Source organism: Pseudophryne corroboree, chromosome 7 (assembly GCF_028390025.1).
Source record: "Pseudophryne corroboree isolate aPseCor3 chromosome 7, aPseCor3.hap2, whole genome shotgun sequence".
NCBI classification, from domain to species: Eukaryota; Metazoa; Chordata; class Amphibia; order Anura; family Myobatrachidae; genus Pseudophryne; species Pseudophryne corroboree.
The window spans coordinates 337460482-337478550 of NC_086450.1; the positions used below are offsets into that span (position 1 = coordinate 337460482).

The following is an 18069-nucleotide window of genomic DNA, read 5'->3' on the forward strand; positions in this document are numbered from 1 at the left end:
CAACTCTTTCCTAGGCAGGCTACGCTTTGTATCACCGGTTTCCAGAATACGCACACAGCTGAAAACCTCTTACGGCAACTGAGGAAGATCATCGCGGAATGGCTTACCCCAATTGGACTCTCCTGTGGATTTGTGGCATCGGACAACGCCAGCAATATTGTGTGTGCATTAAATATGGGCAAATTTCAGCACGTCCCATGTTTTGCACATACCTTGAATTTGGTGGTGCAGAATTTTGTAAAAAACGACAGGGGCGTGCAAGAGATGCTGTCGGTGGCCAGAAGAATTGCGGGACACTTTCGGCGTACAGGCACCACGTACAGAAGACTGGAGCACCACCAAAAACTACTGAACCTGCCCTGCCATCATCTGAAGCAAGAAGTGGTAACGAGGTGGAATTCAACCCTCTATATGCTTCAGAGGTTGGAGGAGCAGCAAAAGGCCATTCAAGCCTATACAATTGAGCACGATATAGTAGGTGGAATGCACCTGTCTCAAGCGCAGTGGAGAATGATTTCAACGTTGTGCAAGGTTCTGATGCCCTTTGAACTTGCCACACGTGAAGTCAGTTCAGACACTGCCAGCCTGAGTCAGGTCATTCCCCTCATCAGGCTTTTGCAGAAGAAGCTGGAGACATTGAAGGAGGAGCTAACACGGAGCGATTCCGCTAGGCATGTGGGACTTGTGGATGGAGCCCTTAATTCGCTTAACAAGGATTCACGGGTGGTCAATCTGTTGAAATCAGAGCACTACATTTTGGCCACCGTGCTCGATCCTAGATTTAAAGCCTACCTTGGATCTCTCTTTCCGGCAGACACAAGTCTGCTGGGGTTGAAAGACCTGCTGGTGACAAAATTGTCAAGTCAAGCGGAACGCGACCTGTCAACATCTCCTCCTTCACATTCTCCCGCAACTGGGGGTGCGAGGAAAAGGCTCAGAATTCCGAGCCCACCCGCTGGCGGTGATGCAGGGCAGTCTGGAGCGACTGCTGATGCTGACATCTGGTCCGGACTGAAGGACCTGACAACGATTACGGACATGTCGTCTACTGTCACTGCATATGATTCTCTCAACATTGATAGAATGGTGGAGGATTATATGAGTGACCGCATCCAAGTAGGCACGTCACACAGTCCGTACTTATACTGGCAGGAAAAAGAGGCAATTTGGAGGCCCTTGCACAAACTGGCTTTATTCTACCTAAGTTGCCCTCCCACAAGTGTGTACTCCGAAAGAGTGTTTAGTGCCGCCGCTCACCTTGTCAGCAATCGGCGTACGAGGTTACATCCAGAAAATGTGGAGAAGATGATGTTCATTAAAATGAATTATAATCAATTCCTCCGCGGAGACATTGACCAGCAGCAATTGCCTCCACAAAGTACACAGGGAGCTGAGATGGTGGATTCCAGTGGGGACGAATTGATAATCTGTGAGGAGGGGGATGTACACGGTGATATATCGGAGGGTGAAGATGAGGTGGACATCTTGCCTCTGTAGAGCCAGTTTGTGCAAGGAGAGATTAATTGCTTCTTTTTTGGGGGGGGTCCAAACCAACCCGTCATATCAGTCACAGTCGTGTGGCAGACCCTGTCACTGAAATGATGGGTTGGTTAAAGTGTGCATGTCCTGTTTATACAACATAAGGGTGGGTGGGAGGGCCCAAGGACAATTCCATCTTGCACCTCTTTTTTCTTTTCTTTTTCTTTGCATCATGTGCTGATTGGGGAGGGTTTTTTGGAAGGGACATCCTGCGTGACACTGCAGTGCCACTCCTAAATGGGCCCGGTGTTTGTGTCGGCCACTAGGGTCGCTAATCTTACTCACACAGTCAGCTACCTCATTGCGCCTCTTTTTTTCTTTGCGTCATGTGCTGTTTGGGGAGGGTTTTTTGGAAGGGACATCCTGCGTGACACTGCAGTGCCACTCCTAGATGGGCCCGGTGTTTGTGTCGGCCACTAGGGTCGCTAATCTTACTCACACAGCTACCTCATTGCGCCTCTTTTTTTCTTTGCGTCATGTGCTGTTTGGGGAGGGTTTTTTGGAAGGGCCATCCTGCGTGACACTGCAGTGCCACTCCTAGATGGGCCCGGTGTTTGTGTCGGCCACTAGGGTCGCTTATCTTACTCACACAGCGACCTCGGTGCAAATTTTAGGACTAAAAATAATATTGTGAGGTGTGAGGTATTCAGAATAGACTGAAAATGAGTGTAAATTATGGTTTTTGAGGTTAATAATACTTTGGGATCAAAATGACCCCCAAATTCTATGATTTAAGCTGTTTTTTAGTGTTTTTTGAAAAAAACACCCGAATCCAAAACACACCCGAATCCGACAAAAAAAATTCGGTGAGGTTTTGCCAAAACGCGTTCGAACCCAAAACACGGCCGCGGAACCGAACCCAAAACCAAAACACAAAACCCGAAAAATTTCAGGCGCTCATCTCTAATCACCAACACAGGTGTGAAAGCATCGCACGGCGGTGATGCTTTTGCACCTGCCAAGTAGCTCCCTACCTGCGCAGCCTAGCTGTGCTGGCAGGTGGCTCCCCACCGCATTCTGGGTCGCAGCAGCTGCGTGTGACGTCACGCAGAAGCTGCAGCCTGCCCCACAAGGGTCCGGAAACCCCTGCGTTATGTGGGCCGTGCCCCACCAATGGCGTCCTAACGCCATTGGCAGGGGGAGGAGGCAGGAAGTTATTAATCATCCCTGCTCTTCTCCCACCACTGGGCTTGTTTCCCCTAATTACGCCATCCACGGATGGTGACATTTTTTTTTTTAGATGTGAATTGAAAAGCTGAAATTTTTGTTCTTCCTTGAATAGCTTGAAGTGAACTGTGCATTTATTTGAAGCACTGATGGAGAAATTTGTGATTTTTTTCGCCGTAACCCCTTCTCTGAATGAAACAAAGCTGTGAAAAGTGAACACATGCGGTTTATCGATAATGAGAATGTGGACAAGCAGTATGGGGACCCCAGAGCATAGATGCTCATGATGTCAACAAAAGTGAATACTGTACTAAGTAAAGCATTTTACATGTGCTGTAAGTAACATATCATATTTGCCAACATCCTTGGGCCTGTGTTTTGGGATCCCCATAATGCTTGTCATCATTCTGATTCTCAACAAGCAAACTACATCCCGTGAAAAGCCATGCTATCATAGTGGATAAGTGCACCCAAATGTATCAAGCCTTACAAAGTGATAAAGTGGAGAGGGATAAAGAGTGATAAACCAACCAATCAGCTTCCTAACTGCCATGTTACAGGCTGTGTTTGAAAAAGGAAGCTGATTGGATGGTATTTTATCATTCTCCACTTTATAAGGTTCAGAACATTTGAACCAAAGAAGCTCAATTTCCTATTCATGTGAAGTATTCCTCTAGTAGTTATTATATAGTTTATTTCACATTATATATAACTCAAGATTGTAAGCTTGCGAGCAGGGCCTTCCTACCTCTATGTCTGTCTGTTTTTACCCAATTTTGTTCTATTACTGTTGTTCTAATTGTAAAGCGCAATGGAATATACTGCACTATATAAGAAACTGTTAATAAATAAATTGTCACTGCATGTGTGAATAGGGAAGCGGTTACCATACTGCCAGTCGGGATCATGGACGTCACAATGCCGACACCGGAATCCCGACTAGCGCTGAAATACCGACGCCGGAATCCTGCCGCCACAGGCTTTTCTCCTTCTATGGGTGTCCAGGATCCCGATGTCGTTATACTGACAACCAGGATCCCAGCCGCTGGCTTTACATACTGATCCCCCAAGTAGTTTCAGTGGTGTTTAGGAATCAAAGGGAATAGGATGCTTTTTTTTATAACTAACACAACTCTCCAAAATGTAACTATCTGAAGATATGTTAGGTATGAGCAATACAAAATGTATTTCAGGAAGCCAGCTTCAAACAGTACATTAGTAATTAATAAGCCCTTAATAAGTCTTATTGTATGAAAGTATATGCAATGCATAAATCTTATATGACAAATGACATGCTTACAAACAATGGGACAATGTGTATTCTGAGATTTGCCAACATTCTGTGCTCCAATGGGTATACTTTTCCTGATAAATACTTCCTTATACTTGCTCTATATATATGGGTTGTGTTTGCATGTGTACGTCATTAGCACACAGATAGAAGGCTAACTCTTATACAAAATCTTAACCTTTATCATTGAAAATTAGTTTTCTTGCCATGAATCTCCAGTGTTTGACCTTGCTCCTGTTGTGTGGTTGGACATGTTCTGCAACAAATGTGACTATGGGTAAGTAACGCTAGGTTACCTAGAAGTATATTTATCAAAATCTTCGCTAGGATGGGCTAATGTTGGGGCCGGTGTCCCGGCAACAGTCATTTGGTAAATTTCACATTTTTATCATTCATTATTGCTGCAATATGTGGTGATAAGAAATTATATTTAATGTGGCAAAAATGAGAATATTGGTAAATATGCCCCCTAGACATTGGCTGGAAAGCTCAATTTCCTATTCATGTGAAGTATTCCTCTGGTAGTTATTATATAGTTTATTTCACATTATATATAACTCAAGTTGAGACAAAAGTGTAAACTAAGTAGCCAAGTAAAGAAATATGAATTTGTATAAACAGTATCTTACTTTAATACACAAATACCTACCAGGATTTAAGTGAAAATATTCTCATTATGTTTCACTACTACCCAATACTTTAATATTTTGGACAATCTATCTTTTTAAATCACCAAAATGTGTATTGAATCTGTCTCCTCCCTCCCCAATACATGACAAACCACTGATAATAGGAACGAGTTATTATTCAATAAAAGGGAATATGTTGGAGAACAAGGTAAATTATTTAAACTGTAATATGTGTCCTTTTTTTGTCTGCAGGTTCAACACGTTTTAAGGAGGAATGCATTTCCCAAACAGGTACCCAGACTACAATGTCATAGCTAGCAATTGTCCCCATTTCCAGTCACAGTACCAGGTTTTAATGATTTGTCCCTATACATTTATGTCCATGAAATCTCTCTATTTGTCAGCACTGGCTACAGGAACAGTACATTTCCGCTTAGTCTATATAGTATAATGAGTGCTCTTCTCACTGTCCCTGACTGTTATGGCTGCCGGCTCCAGGCGGCACAAGAGATCTCGTGACTGTAGTGAGATCTTGTGCATGCCCAGCAGAGCTAGGGAGGAGAGACACAGCGCATTAGCGCTATAACCGCGTCATATGTGCGGGTATAACACATCTCCCTCATTATATATAACATTGTAAATTGCAGCAATTTATACATATTTTTGCATAATTCTGCACTGTGCACAATGTTTATCTGTTATGCTCAATTATCAAAGTTGTGCTGCTATGTTATTATGTATTATTTATTTATTATAACAGTTACTTATATCACGCCAGCATATTCCGTAGCACTTTATAATTTGGAACAAATAGTAATAAAACAAGACAGGGTAATAACAGAGGTCAGAGGGATGCTCACAAGCTTACAGTCTATAGGGAAATAGGCACATGGATAGGTGCTACCTATTATATATTAGTCCAGCCAGATTGCAGAGGTTCTTGGTGGGTTGTATGATCCAGTATACAGGAACGTTGTCCAAGGGTCAGGTAGATGTGAAAGTGAAGAGAGAGAACATATGTAAAGTTATATGTTATACCGAGTATATATACAGTACATACCTTATATCATTATTTAGGACTTTATACAATATGGACATACAATGTATTGGTACATCAACAGGCGTCTTGTGATAGAATATAGCAATGATGTACTATTAGCCATAGCAACCAATAAAATATTAGCCTTAGTCTGAAATAAACCCTCCTAAAAGCTGATATCTAATTGGTTGCTACAATGTACAGCACATGATTGCTTTCTATACCATGCCTATAAATAAGTCCCTACTAGATAGCATTCATATCCTCACCTGGATAAACATTGTAGCTTCTTCCTATTCTAAATGTTATAGCATGATCTGCTGTGTGTCTGAAGCCAGTGCGTAGGAAATATATCCCATTGTCTGTTACTTAGCACAAGCTTAAGCTCTCCTGGATGAGCAACTACTGTATAGCTAATAATAACAAGTATAAAAAACTATAACTATGCACAGATCAAATAGCTATTTAGGCTATAAAATTGTTTAACTTTATTTTACCGTAATATATATATATATATATATATATATATATATATAAAACATAATATAATATACATTACCATTGAAGTGCTAAATATGTAAACATTGGTATTATGAAATCATTTTATTATATTGATATTCAATATAAATAATTCATGTTAGGTGACATATTGGTGCGGATCCGGTATGTTTTACTGGTGGATGGGATGCTGGCTGTCAGTATACTGCCAGCAGCATCATGTCTGCCGGAATCCCAGCCATGAGGCAGCGAGTCCCCTTGCGGGTTCGCTGCACTCGCCACAAGTTCTATTCCCACTCGGTTGGTGGTGTGGACCCACCAACCAAGTGGGAATGCCGGACAGGGGTCGCGATTCTGTTCATCTGTAAACTGCCGGCTGTTGAGATTTCGGCACCGGTCTCCTGAACGCCAGGATTCCAAGAGCCGGCTGTCACTGACCTGGGTTGGGGATGTTGTGGACTCGGGGGTTCTTCCGATGGTCGGGAAAAGGAACCACAGGTAGGTCGGAGCAGGGATGGTCGGATATAGGATTTCCTCATACAAGACTCTGATAGTTAGGCTTGGTGAAAGAATGCTGAGGAACTTTATTAAGGGAAGGGAGCAATACAGCGGCACATGAAAGGAAGTGAACTTGTGGGCAATGTCAAAAAGTTACTGGAGAATTCGTGAGCAATGTTCAACTGATGAATGAAGAATTTGTGAGCGATGTTTAGAGACACTGATGAATGAAGAACTTGTGAGCGATGGTAGATGACACTGAAGAATTTGTGAGCGATGTTTTAAAGACACTGATGAATGAAGAACTTGTGAGCGATAATGAAAGACACTGAAGAATTTGTGAGCGATGTTTAAAAGACACAGATGAATGAAGAACTTGTGAGCGATGGTGAAAGACACTCAAGAATTTGTGAGCGATGTTTAAAGACACTGATGAATGAAGAACTTGTGAGAGATGATGAAAGACACTGAAGAATTTGTGAGCGATGTCAAAAGGCACTGATGAATGAAGAACTTGTGAGCGATGGTGAATGACACTGAAGAATTGGTGAGCGATGTTTAAGGACACTGATGAATGAGGAACTTGTGAGCGATGGTGAATGACACTGAAGAATTGGTGAGCAATGTATAAGGACACTGAACGCTGGAAACACTAAAGTTGGTTCAGCCCGCAGGCCTTGCTGAATCCAGGGAGCGCTGGCAACTGCACTGCAGAGGAACACACTAGTTGCTCGGATTACTGGAGACTGTGCTGCAGGAAGGCACCCAGAATGCTAGATGCACTGGAGTATAGCTGCTGGGAAACACACTGCGTACGGGAGCTCTGGCATCCACTTCAGAAAAGAGACGATACTCAGGCGCCGAGGCTCTGCCCGGCGTCTGGTTTTGAATCTCCCGCCTCTATTGGATTGGTGAAGCAGGTTCGTGACATCACCTGCTCCCCGCCCACGTGACGCCGGCTGTCATGGCGGCGCCCACGCTCCGGGGAACCGCCGGGAGCCGCGCCAGCCAGACGCCGGGACCCGAGGACCACCGGAGACGAGGACCGCCAAACGGACCAGCAGCCACGCAGGGGTAAGCGCGGCGGCCGCTGCCCCTGGCGTGTGACAGTACCCCCTCCTCCAGGAGTGGCCCCTGGACACTTCCCGGGCTTTGTTGGATGTCTGGAATGGAAGAGCCGCACCAGTCGGGGGGCCGTAACATCAGTAGCTTTGACCCAGCTTCTCTCTTAAGGGCCATAACCCTTCCATTCCACCAAGTACTGCAGATTCTTGTGAAGATAACGAGAGTCAAGAATAGCTTTAATTTCAAATTCCGTTCCGGCTTCAGTCTCTACAGAGGTTGGCCTTGGTGACTCTGAATGGAACCGATTTAAAATAAGGGGACGAAGAAGAGAAACATGGAAGGAATTTGGTACCCGAAAGTGGGAAGGCAAACCCAATTTGCAGTCAACCGGGTTCAGAACTTGCAACACGGGATAAGGACCAATGAACCTCGGGGCAAACTTCATAGCGGGCACTCTTAAACGGAGATTGCGGGTAGAGATCCATACTCTATCACCAACTTTGTATTGGGGAGCTGCCGGTCGCTTCCTATCCGCAAAGAATTTGTAGCGGCTGGAGATTTTCTTGAGGTTAACGTGAACCCTACTCCAGATTTGACTGAAGTGCCGAAGAGTAGAAGCTGCAGCAGGAACATCTTCTGGGGGACAGATGGGTAATTTTGGAACTTGAGGATGGAATCCATAATTAATGAAGAATGGGGACTCACCAGTGGAAGAGTGGTACAAATGATTATGGGCAAACTCGGCCCAGGGCAACAGTTCCACCCAATCATCTTGCGAAGGAGAGAGATAAACGCGGAGAAAAGTCTCTAAATCTTGATTAACGCGTTCAGTTTGCCCATTCGTCTGAGGATGGTAGGCAGATGAAAACTTAAGTTTTATTTGTAAGGCTGAACAGAGAGCCCTCCAGAATCTTGCAGTGAACTGCACCCCCCGATCAGAGACTATTTCCTGAGGTAACCCATGCAGGCAGAAGTGTTCACGGATAAATAATAAAGCCAATTTGGGAGCTGACGGTAACCCGGTCAAAGGAACAAAATGTGCCATTTTAGAAAAGCGGTCAATAATCACCCACACGGTATTGTGACCCTTGGAGAGGGGCAGTTCGGTGACAAAGTCCATAGAGATATGGGTCCAAGGCCTCTTAGGAATGGACAGTGGATGAAGCAACCCTGCAGGAGGCAGACGAAGAATTTTGTGCTGAGCACATTGAGGACATTAGTTGACATAATCTTGTATGTCCTTCTTCATAGTGTCCCACCAGTATGACCTTCGTAGAAACTCCCAAATTTTTTGAACTCCAGGATGACCGGAAAACTTGGAGGTATGAGCCCACTGCAACAACTTCGGTCGAAATTCAGCTGGTACAGACATTCTCCCAGGGGGAGGACCCAAAGCGGTGGGAGCTGCCGAAATAGAAACTGGACTGAGAATCAAAGCCTTTCCAACGCAGTTCTCCTCATCTGAAGCCGTCAAGGAACGAGATAAAGCATCAGCTTTGGTGTTAAGCGTCCCGGACCGGTACTTAATGACAAACGAGAATCGAGTGAAGAAGAGCGCCCATCTAGCTTGACGGGGATTCAAGCACTGGGCTGTCTTGAGATACAGCAAGTTCTTGTGATCGGTATAAATCGTAATTAGGTGTTTAGCACCTTCCAATAGATATCTCCATTCTTCCAGGGCAGATTTTATTGCCAAGAGTTCCTGGTCTCCGATGGTGTAGTTTCGTTCAGCAGGAGAGAACTTGCGAGAATGGAAACCACATGGATGTAACTTCCCATCAGTGGAGTACTGTGAAAGCACGGCACCGATGCCGACCGAGGAAGCATCGTCCTCCAAGAAGAATGGTTTTGAAAAATTTGGTTGCTGGAGTACCGGAGCGGACATAAAGGCTGCTTTCAACTGGGCGAACGCTGCTACAGCTTCAGAAGACCAGTGACCTGGGTCAGACCCCTTTTTGGTTAGAGCAGTAATAGGTGCCACAATGGTAGAAAATCCCTTTATGAATTTCCAGTAGTAATTAGCAAAACCCAGAAATCTTTGTACCGCTTTCAAAGAAAGAGGCTGAGTCCAGTCCCGAATAGCAGTGAGTTTTTCCGGATCCATGCGAAGCTCCGTACCTGAGATGACGTAACCAAGAAATGGAATTGAAGGAACCTCAAAGGTACATTTGGAGATCTTACCGAAGAGATGATTCCTTCGTAGACGAAGAAGTACCTCCTTGACCTGAATTCTATGCTCCGTGAGATCCTTAGAAAATATCAGAATGTCATCCAAGTATACCACTACACTTAGGTATAACATATCTCGGAAGTTTACATTCACAAAACCTTTGAAGACGGCAGGGGCATTACTGAGCCCAAACGGCATTACCAGATATTCGTAATGCCCGTCCCTGGTATTGAAGGCCGTCTTCTATTCGTCCCCCTGTCGAATACGAATCAAATTATAAGCTCCCCTTAAGTCGAGCTTCGTGAAGACATGGGCTCCGCGAACCCTATCAAATAGTTCCGTGATGAGCGGCAAAGGATATTTGTTCTTAATGGTGATCTCATTTAAGCCGCGGTAGTCAATGCATGGTCTCAACCCTCCGTCCTTCTTCTTCACAAAAAAGAAGCCTGCTCCCGCCGGGGAAGTAGAGGGGCGAATGAATCCTTTCTGCAGATTAGACTTGATATAGTCCGACATGGCTTGGGTCTCGGGCAATGACAAAGGATAAATGCGCCCCCGGGGTGGCTTCTTCCCTGGGATGAGCTCAATGGGACAGTCCCAGGGTCTATGGGGTGGTAACTGATCGGCCGCCTGTTCCGAACACACGTCTGCAAACTCCCGATAGGCCTCCGGAATGAGCTCCTTATCCGACTTGGAAGATACACGGAGCGGGTAGACAGGAGTGAGACAATTAGAATGACAGAATGAACTCCAAGATACTATTTGTGACGACTTCCAGTCGACGTGAGGGTTGTGTACTTTAAGCCAAGGAAGACCAAGAACCAGATCGTGAGGCATCTCCCGAATCACTAGGAACTCCAGATGTTCTTGATGTAGAGCTCCAACCTGCAGTTTGATTGGCACTGTGCGACTTGAAATAAGACCATTAGAAATTTGGGTACCATTGATGGCAGTCAGCGTAATAGGTCGTTCGACGGATTGTAACTGTAAACCCAGTTTTTGGACGCAAGAAAGAGAAACAAAATTCCCTGCAGCCCCAGAGTCCAGCAGGGCCTTAACAGGTTTGGCTATAGACCCAGAAACAGAGACACGGAGAGTAAACAGTCCACTGTCGGAGAAGGTTTAGATGTAACCCCTAACTCGACTCCTCCGGAACAAGCTAGGACTGCCCGTTTCCCGGACGGGACTTACAAAACTTGAGAAAGTGATCCGCAGCTCCACAGTAGAGGCAGAATCGACCCTCACGACGGCGCTGTCGTTCTTCCGGGGACAGCCGAGATCGATTAATTTGCATAGGTTTGTCTGGACTTGGGGTGATCGTTTGCTTAGTCGGGAGAGACCGGAATCTGGATCATTCTGTCCGACTACGTTCACCACCTCGTTCCTGCATACAAAGATCCACCTTTACACAGAGTGAGATCAACTCTTCTAAGGAATCTGGCAAGTCCCTAGTGATCAGTTCATCCTTTAGACGGTCAGAGAGACGATTCCAGAAAGCGGCCCGGAGAGCATCATTATTCCAGCGCAGTTCCGAGGCTATGGTTTGGAAATGAATCACATGCTGTCCCACTGAACGGGAGCCTTGTCGGACTCTGAGCAGATCCGAAGAAGCAGCGGTCGTTCTGCCGGGCTCATCGAAGATCCTACGAAATGACGTGATGAAATTGGTGTAACTGGAAACCAACGGGTCAGAACGCTCCCATAATGGAGACACCCAATCCAACGCTGAACCTTCAAGCAAGGAAATAATGTACGCCACCTTGGACCGATCTGTGGGGAAGTTGTGTGAGAGAAGTTCAAAATGTACCTCGCATTGGTTGAGAAAACCACGGCAATTCTTTGGATTCCCATTATAGCGAGAAGGAGTGGGAAGCTGAAGGCGTGACCTGGTTCCAGACAGGGATTGAACATTACTAGGGACAACCACAGGAGCGGGTACTGGAGCCGGAGCCGGAACTACTGAAGCCAGAGAAGCCTGAATTTGATCCAGCCGACCAGATAACTCCTGGAGATACTGCATCACTTGGCTTTGTGCCGTCTCCTGACTTTGAACTCGGGAAACCAGATCCTGGATGGCGCTTGCCTCTGGGTTCCGATTCCCCGGGTCCATGAGGCCTGAGTATACTGTCACTGACCTGGGTTGGGGATGTTGTGGACTCGGGGGTTCTTCCGATGGTCGGGAAAAGGAACCACAGGTGGGTCGGAGCAGGGATGGTCGGATATAGGATTTCCTCATACAAGACTCTGATAGTTAGGCTTGGTGAAAGAATGCTGAGGAACTTTATTAAGGAAAGGGAGCACTACAGCGGCACATGAAAGGAAGTGAACTTGTGGGCAATGTCAAAAAGTTACTGGAGAATTCGTGAGCAATGTTCAACTGATGAATGAATAATTTGTGAGCGATGTTTAGAGACACTGATGAATGAAGAACTTGTGAGCGATGGTAGATGACACTGAAGAATTTGTGAGCGATGTTTTAAAGACACTGATGAATGAAGAACTTGTGAGCGATGATGAAAGACACTGAAGAATTTGTGAGCGATGTTTAAAAGACACAGATGAATGAAGAACTTGTGAGCGATGGTGAAAGACACTGAAGAATTTGTGAGCGATGTTTAAAGACACTGATGAATGAAGAACTTGTGAGCGATGATGAAAGACACTGAAGAATTTGTGAGCGATGTTTAAAGACACTGATGAATAAAGAACTTGTGAGCGATGATGAAAGACACTGAAGAATTTGTGAGCGATGTCAAAAGGCACTGATGAATGAAGAACTTGTGAGCGATGGTGAATGACACTGAAGAATTGGTGAGCGATGTTTAAGGACACTAATGAATGAGGAACTTGTGAGCGATGGTGAATGACACTGAAGAATTGGTGAGCGATGTATAAGGACACTGAACGCTGGAAACACTAAAGTTGGTTCGGCCCGCAGGCCTTGCTGAATCCAGGGAGCGCTGACAACTGCACTGCAGAGGAACACACTAGTTGCTCGGATTACTGGAGACAGTGCTGCAGGAAGGCACCCAGAATGCTAGATGCACTGGAGTATAGCTGCTGGGAAACACACTGCGTACGGGAGCTCTGGCATCCACTTCAGAAAAGAGACGATACTCAGGCGCCGAGGCTCTGCCCGGCGTCCGGTTTTGAATCTCCCGCCTCAATTGGATTGGTGAAGCGGGTTCGTGACATCACCTGCTCCCCACCCACGTGACGCCGGCTGTCATGGCGGCGCCCACGCTCCGGGGAACCGCCGGGAGTCGCGCCAGCCAGACGCCGGGACCCGAGGACCGCCGGAGACGAGGACCGCCAAACGGACCAGCAGCCACGCAGGGGTAAGCGCGGCGGCCGCTGCCCCTGGCGTGTGACACCGGCATTTTAACTGCATCCCTTTGGGGCATATGTAATAGGTCCGAGTTTGCCAGAGGTGCGGGATGCCTGCCGATTTCAGACTTTTTTTTTAATTGGCAATCATTTCCAAGGCAAAGCCATGCCTTGAAAATGATTGCTGCTTTAAAAAAGTGTCAGAGATTTGCAGACATCCAGCACCTCCGGCAAACTCGGACCCTATGACATATGCCCCATTACCTGTTTCAGTGCTTCAAGTAAACTTTGACTGCAATAGTTGTAAAGATACCAGGTGGAGATGGCTGTCTCGGAGTATAAATAAAGATATAATACTCTACATTCTCACTGCTGTTGAGTCTCTCCAAAAGAAAATAATCCTTATTGGGCTGAGTTTGCATAACAATATTATCCAATAACCGGATTAGTGTAGGAACGTGGTGGGAGAACATACTGTACAAGTATCAGAGGCTCGCTGGCAAGGGGGGCAGGGTGCCATCTGCCCCCTTAGTCGGTAAAAGTTAAGTTATCCTGGCTGCGGGAGGCAAACAGGTCCTCCTGCTTCCGACTACTCTAAAGGTGCATACACATGGACCCTCATTCCGAGTTGTTCGCTCGCTAGCTGCTTTTAGCAGCGGTGCAAACGCTAAGCCGCCGCCCTCTGGGAGTGTATCTTAGCTTAGCAGAAGTGCGACCGAAAGGTTCGCTGAACTGCTTCAAAATATTTTCATGCAGTTTCAGAGTAGCTGCAGACCTACTCCTACCTTGCGATCACTTCAGACTATTTAGTTCCTGCTTTGACGTCACAAACACGCCCTGTGTTCGGCCAGCCACTCCCCCATTTCCCCAGGCACGCCTGCGTTTTATCTGACACGCCTGTGTTTTTTAGCACACTCCCGGAAAACGGTCAGTTACCTCCCAGAAACACCCACTTCCTGTCAATCACTCACCGATCAGCAGTGCGACGGAAAAGCGTCGCTAGACCTTGCGTGAAACTGCATAGTTTTTTGTGAAAGTACGTCGTGCGTGCGCACTGCGTCCCATACGCATGCGCAGAAATGCAGATTTTTAGCCTGATCGCTGCGCTGCGAACAACGGCAGCTAGCGATCAACTCGATGGTGTGATGTGTGCTTATGATTTTGACTATATAGTCAAAATCGTAAGAAAAGTTAGCACATATCTCACTGTGGGCCAGATGTACTAAGCTTGAAAAGTGATAAATATCACTGTGATAAAGCACCAGCCAATCGGCTCCTAACTGCCATGTCACAGGCTGTGTTTCAAAAATGACAGTTAGGAGCCGATTGGCTGTTGCTTTATCACAGTGATATTTATCACTTTTCAAGCTTAGTACATCTGGCCCTGTGTGTTCACAGCTTGCGATACCAATACACGCTCCCGTGGAGGCGGTATCGCAAGAAAAAATAGACTGTAAAGGCAAGGCAATTTTGACTATATTGTGTACAATCTAGTTTCTAGTATAGTCAAAATTGTATATAGTCAAAATCGTCCTTAGCCAGAATCACACTGTGTATATGCACCTTAAAATTTATAAATGTTTAACCCTTCCTGCCAGGCTGCAAGGGCTAGCAGAAAATGGCTACCACCATAGCAGGCTATAAGAAAACGGTCAACGCTGACCAATGGGGTTTCCCATAACGGAGGCATGTCGCCGCTGTTTAGCAGGAGAGAAGAGGCCAGGGATCTCCGAAAGTTGCCCAATGGGGAGTCAGTGATCCGATGCCTGCGTCCTAGGATGCAGGTTTGATCACTACTGCAGCAGGAACGTCTGCATATAATAGACGCCTCCTGCTGCATCACCATACAGCGCTATCACTACTGCTTCCAAGGGAGTGACAGTCACTCCATCCATTGTTTTCTATGTTTTATATCAGACATTAGAATAGTTTCTGTCAGTCACACAGGGCTGGTAGGCGATGGATTTGATGATTGTTCTTAGACATAATGATTTTTCAGATATTTCACTACACATTTAAACTGCATCCCCCTTAGATAAACCATGCCTGTAGTTTTGTCTGCCACATCCATTTTGCCATTGCCGTGCTCTGGCAGAGAAGCCGGGGCCACTTGATTGCATTTGCCTCCCAGGCTAAAAGTTGCCAGCCAGCCCCTGATAAGTATTATATTACTTCTTGGGGGTATACAGTTATACACCTAAAAATGGTACCTACTGTACTGTGTTTGCATAATATAATTAATGTGTTAAAGGAAATAGTAATTGGTTACAATGAAGAGTAAGTATCTAGAGGGAATATGGGTACAAGATGGACTTGTTCATTATTACATACACTGGTATTCCTATTTCACCACACTTACTGAGACTGTGTAACAATATTATTCAATAACCTGTTCAGTGTGGTAGGATAACATATCTTGTATTAATTCGTAATGTGCAAAATAACAAAATCTAAAAAAGATATTCCATGAAACAGTCACTTTGGCTGTGATATTTTCCTAATTTCACAGGAAAAAAAGAAAAGTCTTCCTAGTCCTGCGACAACCGTGCCACCTACAGTCAGGGCAGTAGTGAGCATGGCTGAGCCCAGGTACTTTTCAGGGGGTGTGGCCTAGTCACAGGAAGCGTGGTCATGTGTCCTTAGAAAAAAATACTTTAACAAATTGTATTTTAAGCACCACCATGGCCACACTGCAGCCCAGCACACAGCAGCATGTGCTGGGTTGAGGAGAAGAGCTGCAGCTACTGCTGCCAAGTAAGGTGGAGGGGGCCCGGGGCCCCCACAGTGGCGTAACTACTGCCCCCGCAGCCCTCGCGGTGGCTTGGGGGCGAGGGGCTGCGGGGGCGCCACCACTGCTTTAGCGCAGATTGACATGCGGACAAAATCTGCTCTCACTAACCCTCCGCTGCTGTAAGGAGGGACACGGAGGGCACAGCGCGCGCCTCTCCTGTGTCCCTCCTGGGTCTCCGGCGGGTCTAATAAAGGAAGTGCCGTTCGTGAGCTCTGATTGGCTCACGAACCGGCACTTCCTTTAACAGACCCGACGGAGACCCTGGAGGGACACAGGAGAGGCGCGCGCTGCGCCCTCCGTGTCCCTCCATCACAAAACAGCGGGGGAGCGGGGGAGCCGGGGGGGGGAGGAGCACTGGGGGAGCATATGCAGCACAGGGGGAGGTGGTTTATGTTGCACTGAGGGGGCATATGTGGCACTGTGGGGGGTATATGTGTACATGGGGGGGCTATATTTGGCACTGGGGCATGTGAGTACTTGGCACTGTGGGGGAATATCTGGCACTGGGGGCATATGTGGCACTGGGGGGTATATGTATACCTGGCACATGGGGGGGCTATATTTGGCACTGGGGGCATGTGGGTACTTGGCACTGTGGGGGAATATCTGGCACTGGGGGCATATGTGGCACTGGGGGGGTATATGTGTACCTGGCACATGGGGGGGGCTATATTTGGCACTGGGGCCATGTGAGTACCTGGCACTGTGGGGGAATATCTGGCACTGGGGGCATATGTGGCACTGGGAGCACAGCCCTAGCAACAAGCACTACCCCCTAGCAACGAGCATGACACCCAGTGCATGAAACCCCTGGCAACGAGCATGACACCCAGTGCATGAAACCCCTGGCAACGAGCATGACACCCTGAGCATGAAAACCCCTGGCACCGTGCATGGAACCAAGACCAGGAAACCCCTGGCAACGAGCAGGTAATTTAAAAGTAATTAGAAGCCTTACTGTAGGACTTAATGTGTAATGGGCATTACGGTGTGGCATAATGTATCACAGACATTGCGGTGTGTGTCATAATGTGTCACAGGCATTACTGTGTGTGGCATACTATATCACGGGCATTGTGGTATGCGGTATAATGTCTCAGGGGCATTGCAGTGTGGAATAATGTATAACGGGCATTGCGGTGTGTGGCATAGGGTATAACGGGCATTGCGGTATGTGTCACAGGCATTACGGTGTATGGTATACTATATCACGGGCATTGTGATATGTGGTATAATGTCTCAGGGTCATTGCAGTGTGTGGCATAATGTATCACGGACATTGCGGTGTGTGTCATAATGTGTCAGGCATTACGGTGTGTTGTATACTATATCACGGGCATTGTGGTATGTGGTATAATGTCTCAGGGTCATTGCGGTGTGTGTCATAATGTGTCACAGACATTGTATGTGCTATAATGTATCAGGGGCATTGCAGTGTGTAGCATAATGTATAACGGGCACTGCGATTCCTGTCATAATGTGTCGGGGGCATTACGGTGTGTGGCATAATGTGTCTGGGGCATTACAGTGTGTGCATACTGTGTCATGTGCATTATTGTGTGCGGCATAATGTCTAAGGGCCATTGCAGTATGTGGCATAATGTATACTGGGCATTACTATAAGGAGGAAAAATGACAAATAATGTAAGGGGCATGAATCAGGATTATTTTTCTTTCCTGTGGTGGCTAACGTCTGGGCGTGCAGGTTGCAAAACTAGGGTATAAGGTAGTCTTTTCCTGCAATGCCACGCCCCTTTATGCGAAGCCACGCCCATTTCAACGAAGCCACACCCCTTTTTGCTGCACGCGCCTTCGCCGCGTGCATGTTTGTCCCTTTACTAGTGCCAATTATGGGGGATGGGGGATATGTGGGGGGGGGGGGGGGGGGGGGGCGCCGAATAATTTTTTGGCTTGGGGGAGAAAAATTTCTAGTTACGCCACTGGGCCCCCACTAGTCCCTCACTGGGCCCCTCCATCAGATTTGGGCCGGGTAATTCCCCCCCCCCCCCCCCCCCCCCTCTCTAGCCTACAGTAGCAGAACATTACCATCCTAAG

The 18069-nt window shown here is 46.6% G+C and overlaps 1 protein-coding gene across 1 annotated transcript in view; it reads left to right on the top strand.

Moving 5' to 3' along the window:
- The first annotated feature begins 4149 nt into the window (after nucleotides 1-4149).
- The window catches only part of LOC134944166 (uromodulin-like), an 86983-nt gene continuing 73063 nt past the window's right edge, over nucleotides 4150-18069 (top strand). The window contains exons 1-2 of the mRNA XM_063932742.1: nucleotides 4150-4274; nucleotides 4879-4917. Coding sequence (XP_063788812.1) covers nucleotides 4205-4274; nucleotides 4879-4917 — 109 coding nt within the window. The 5' untranslated portion in view covers nucleotides 4150-4204. The remainder of the gene's footprint in view (nucleotides 4275-4878; nucleotides 4918-18069) is intronic.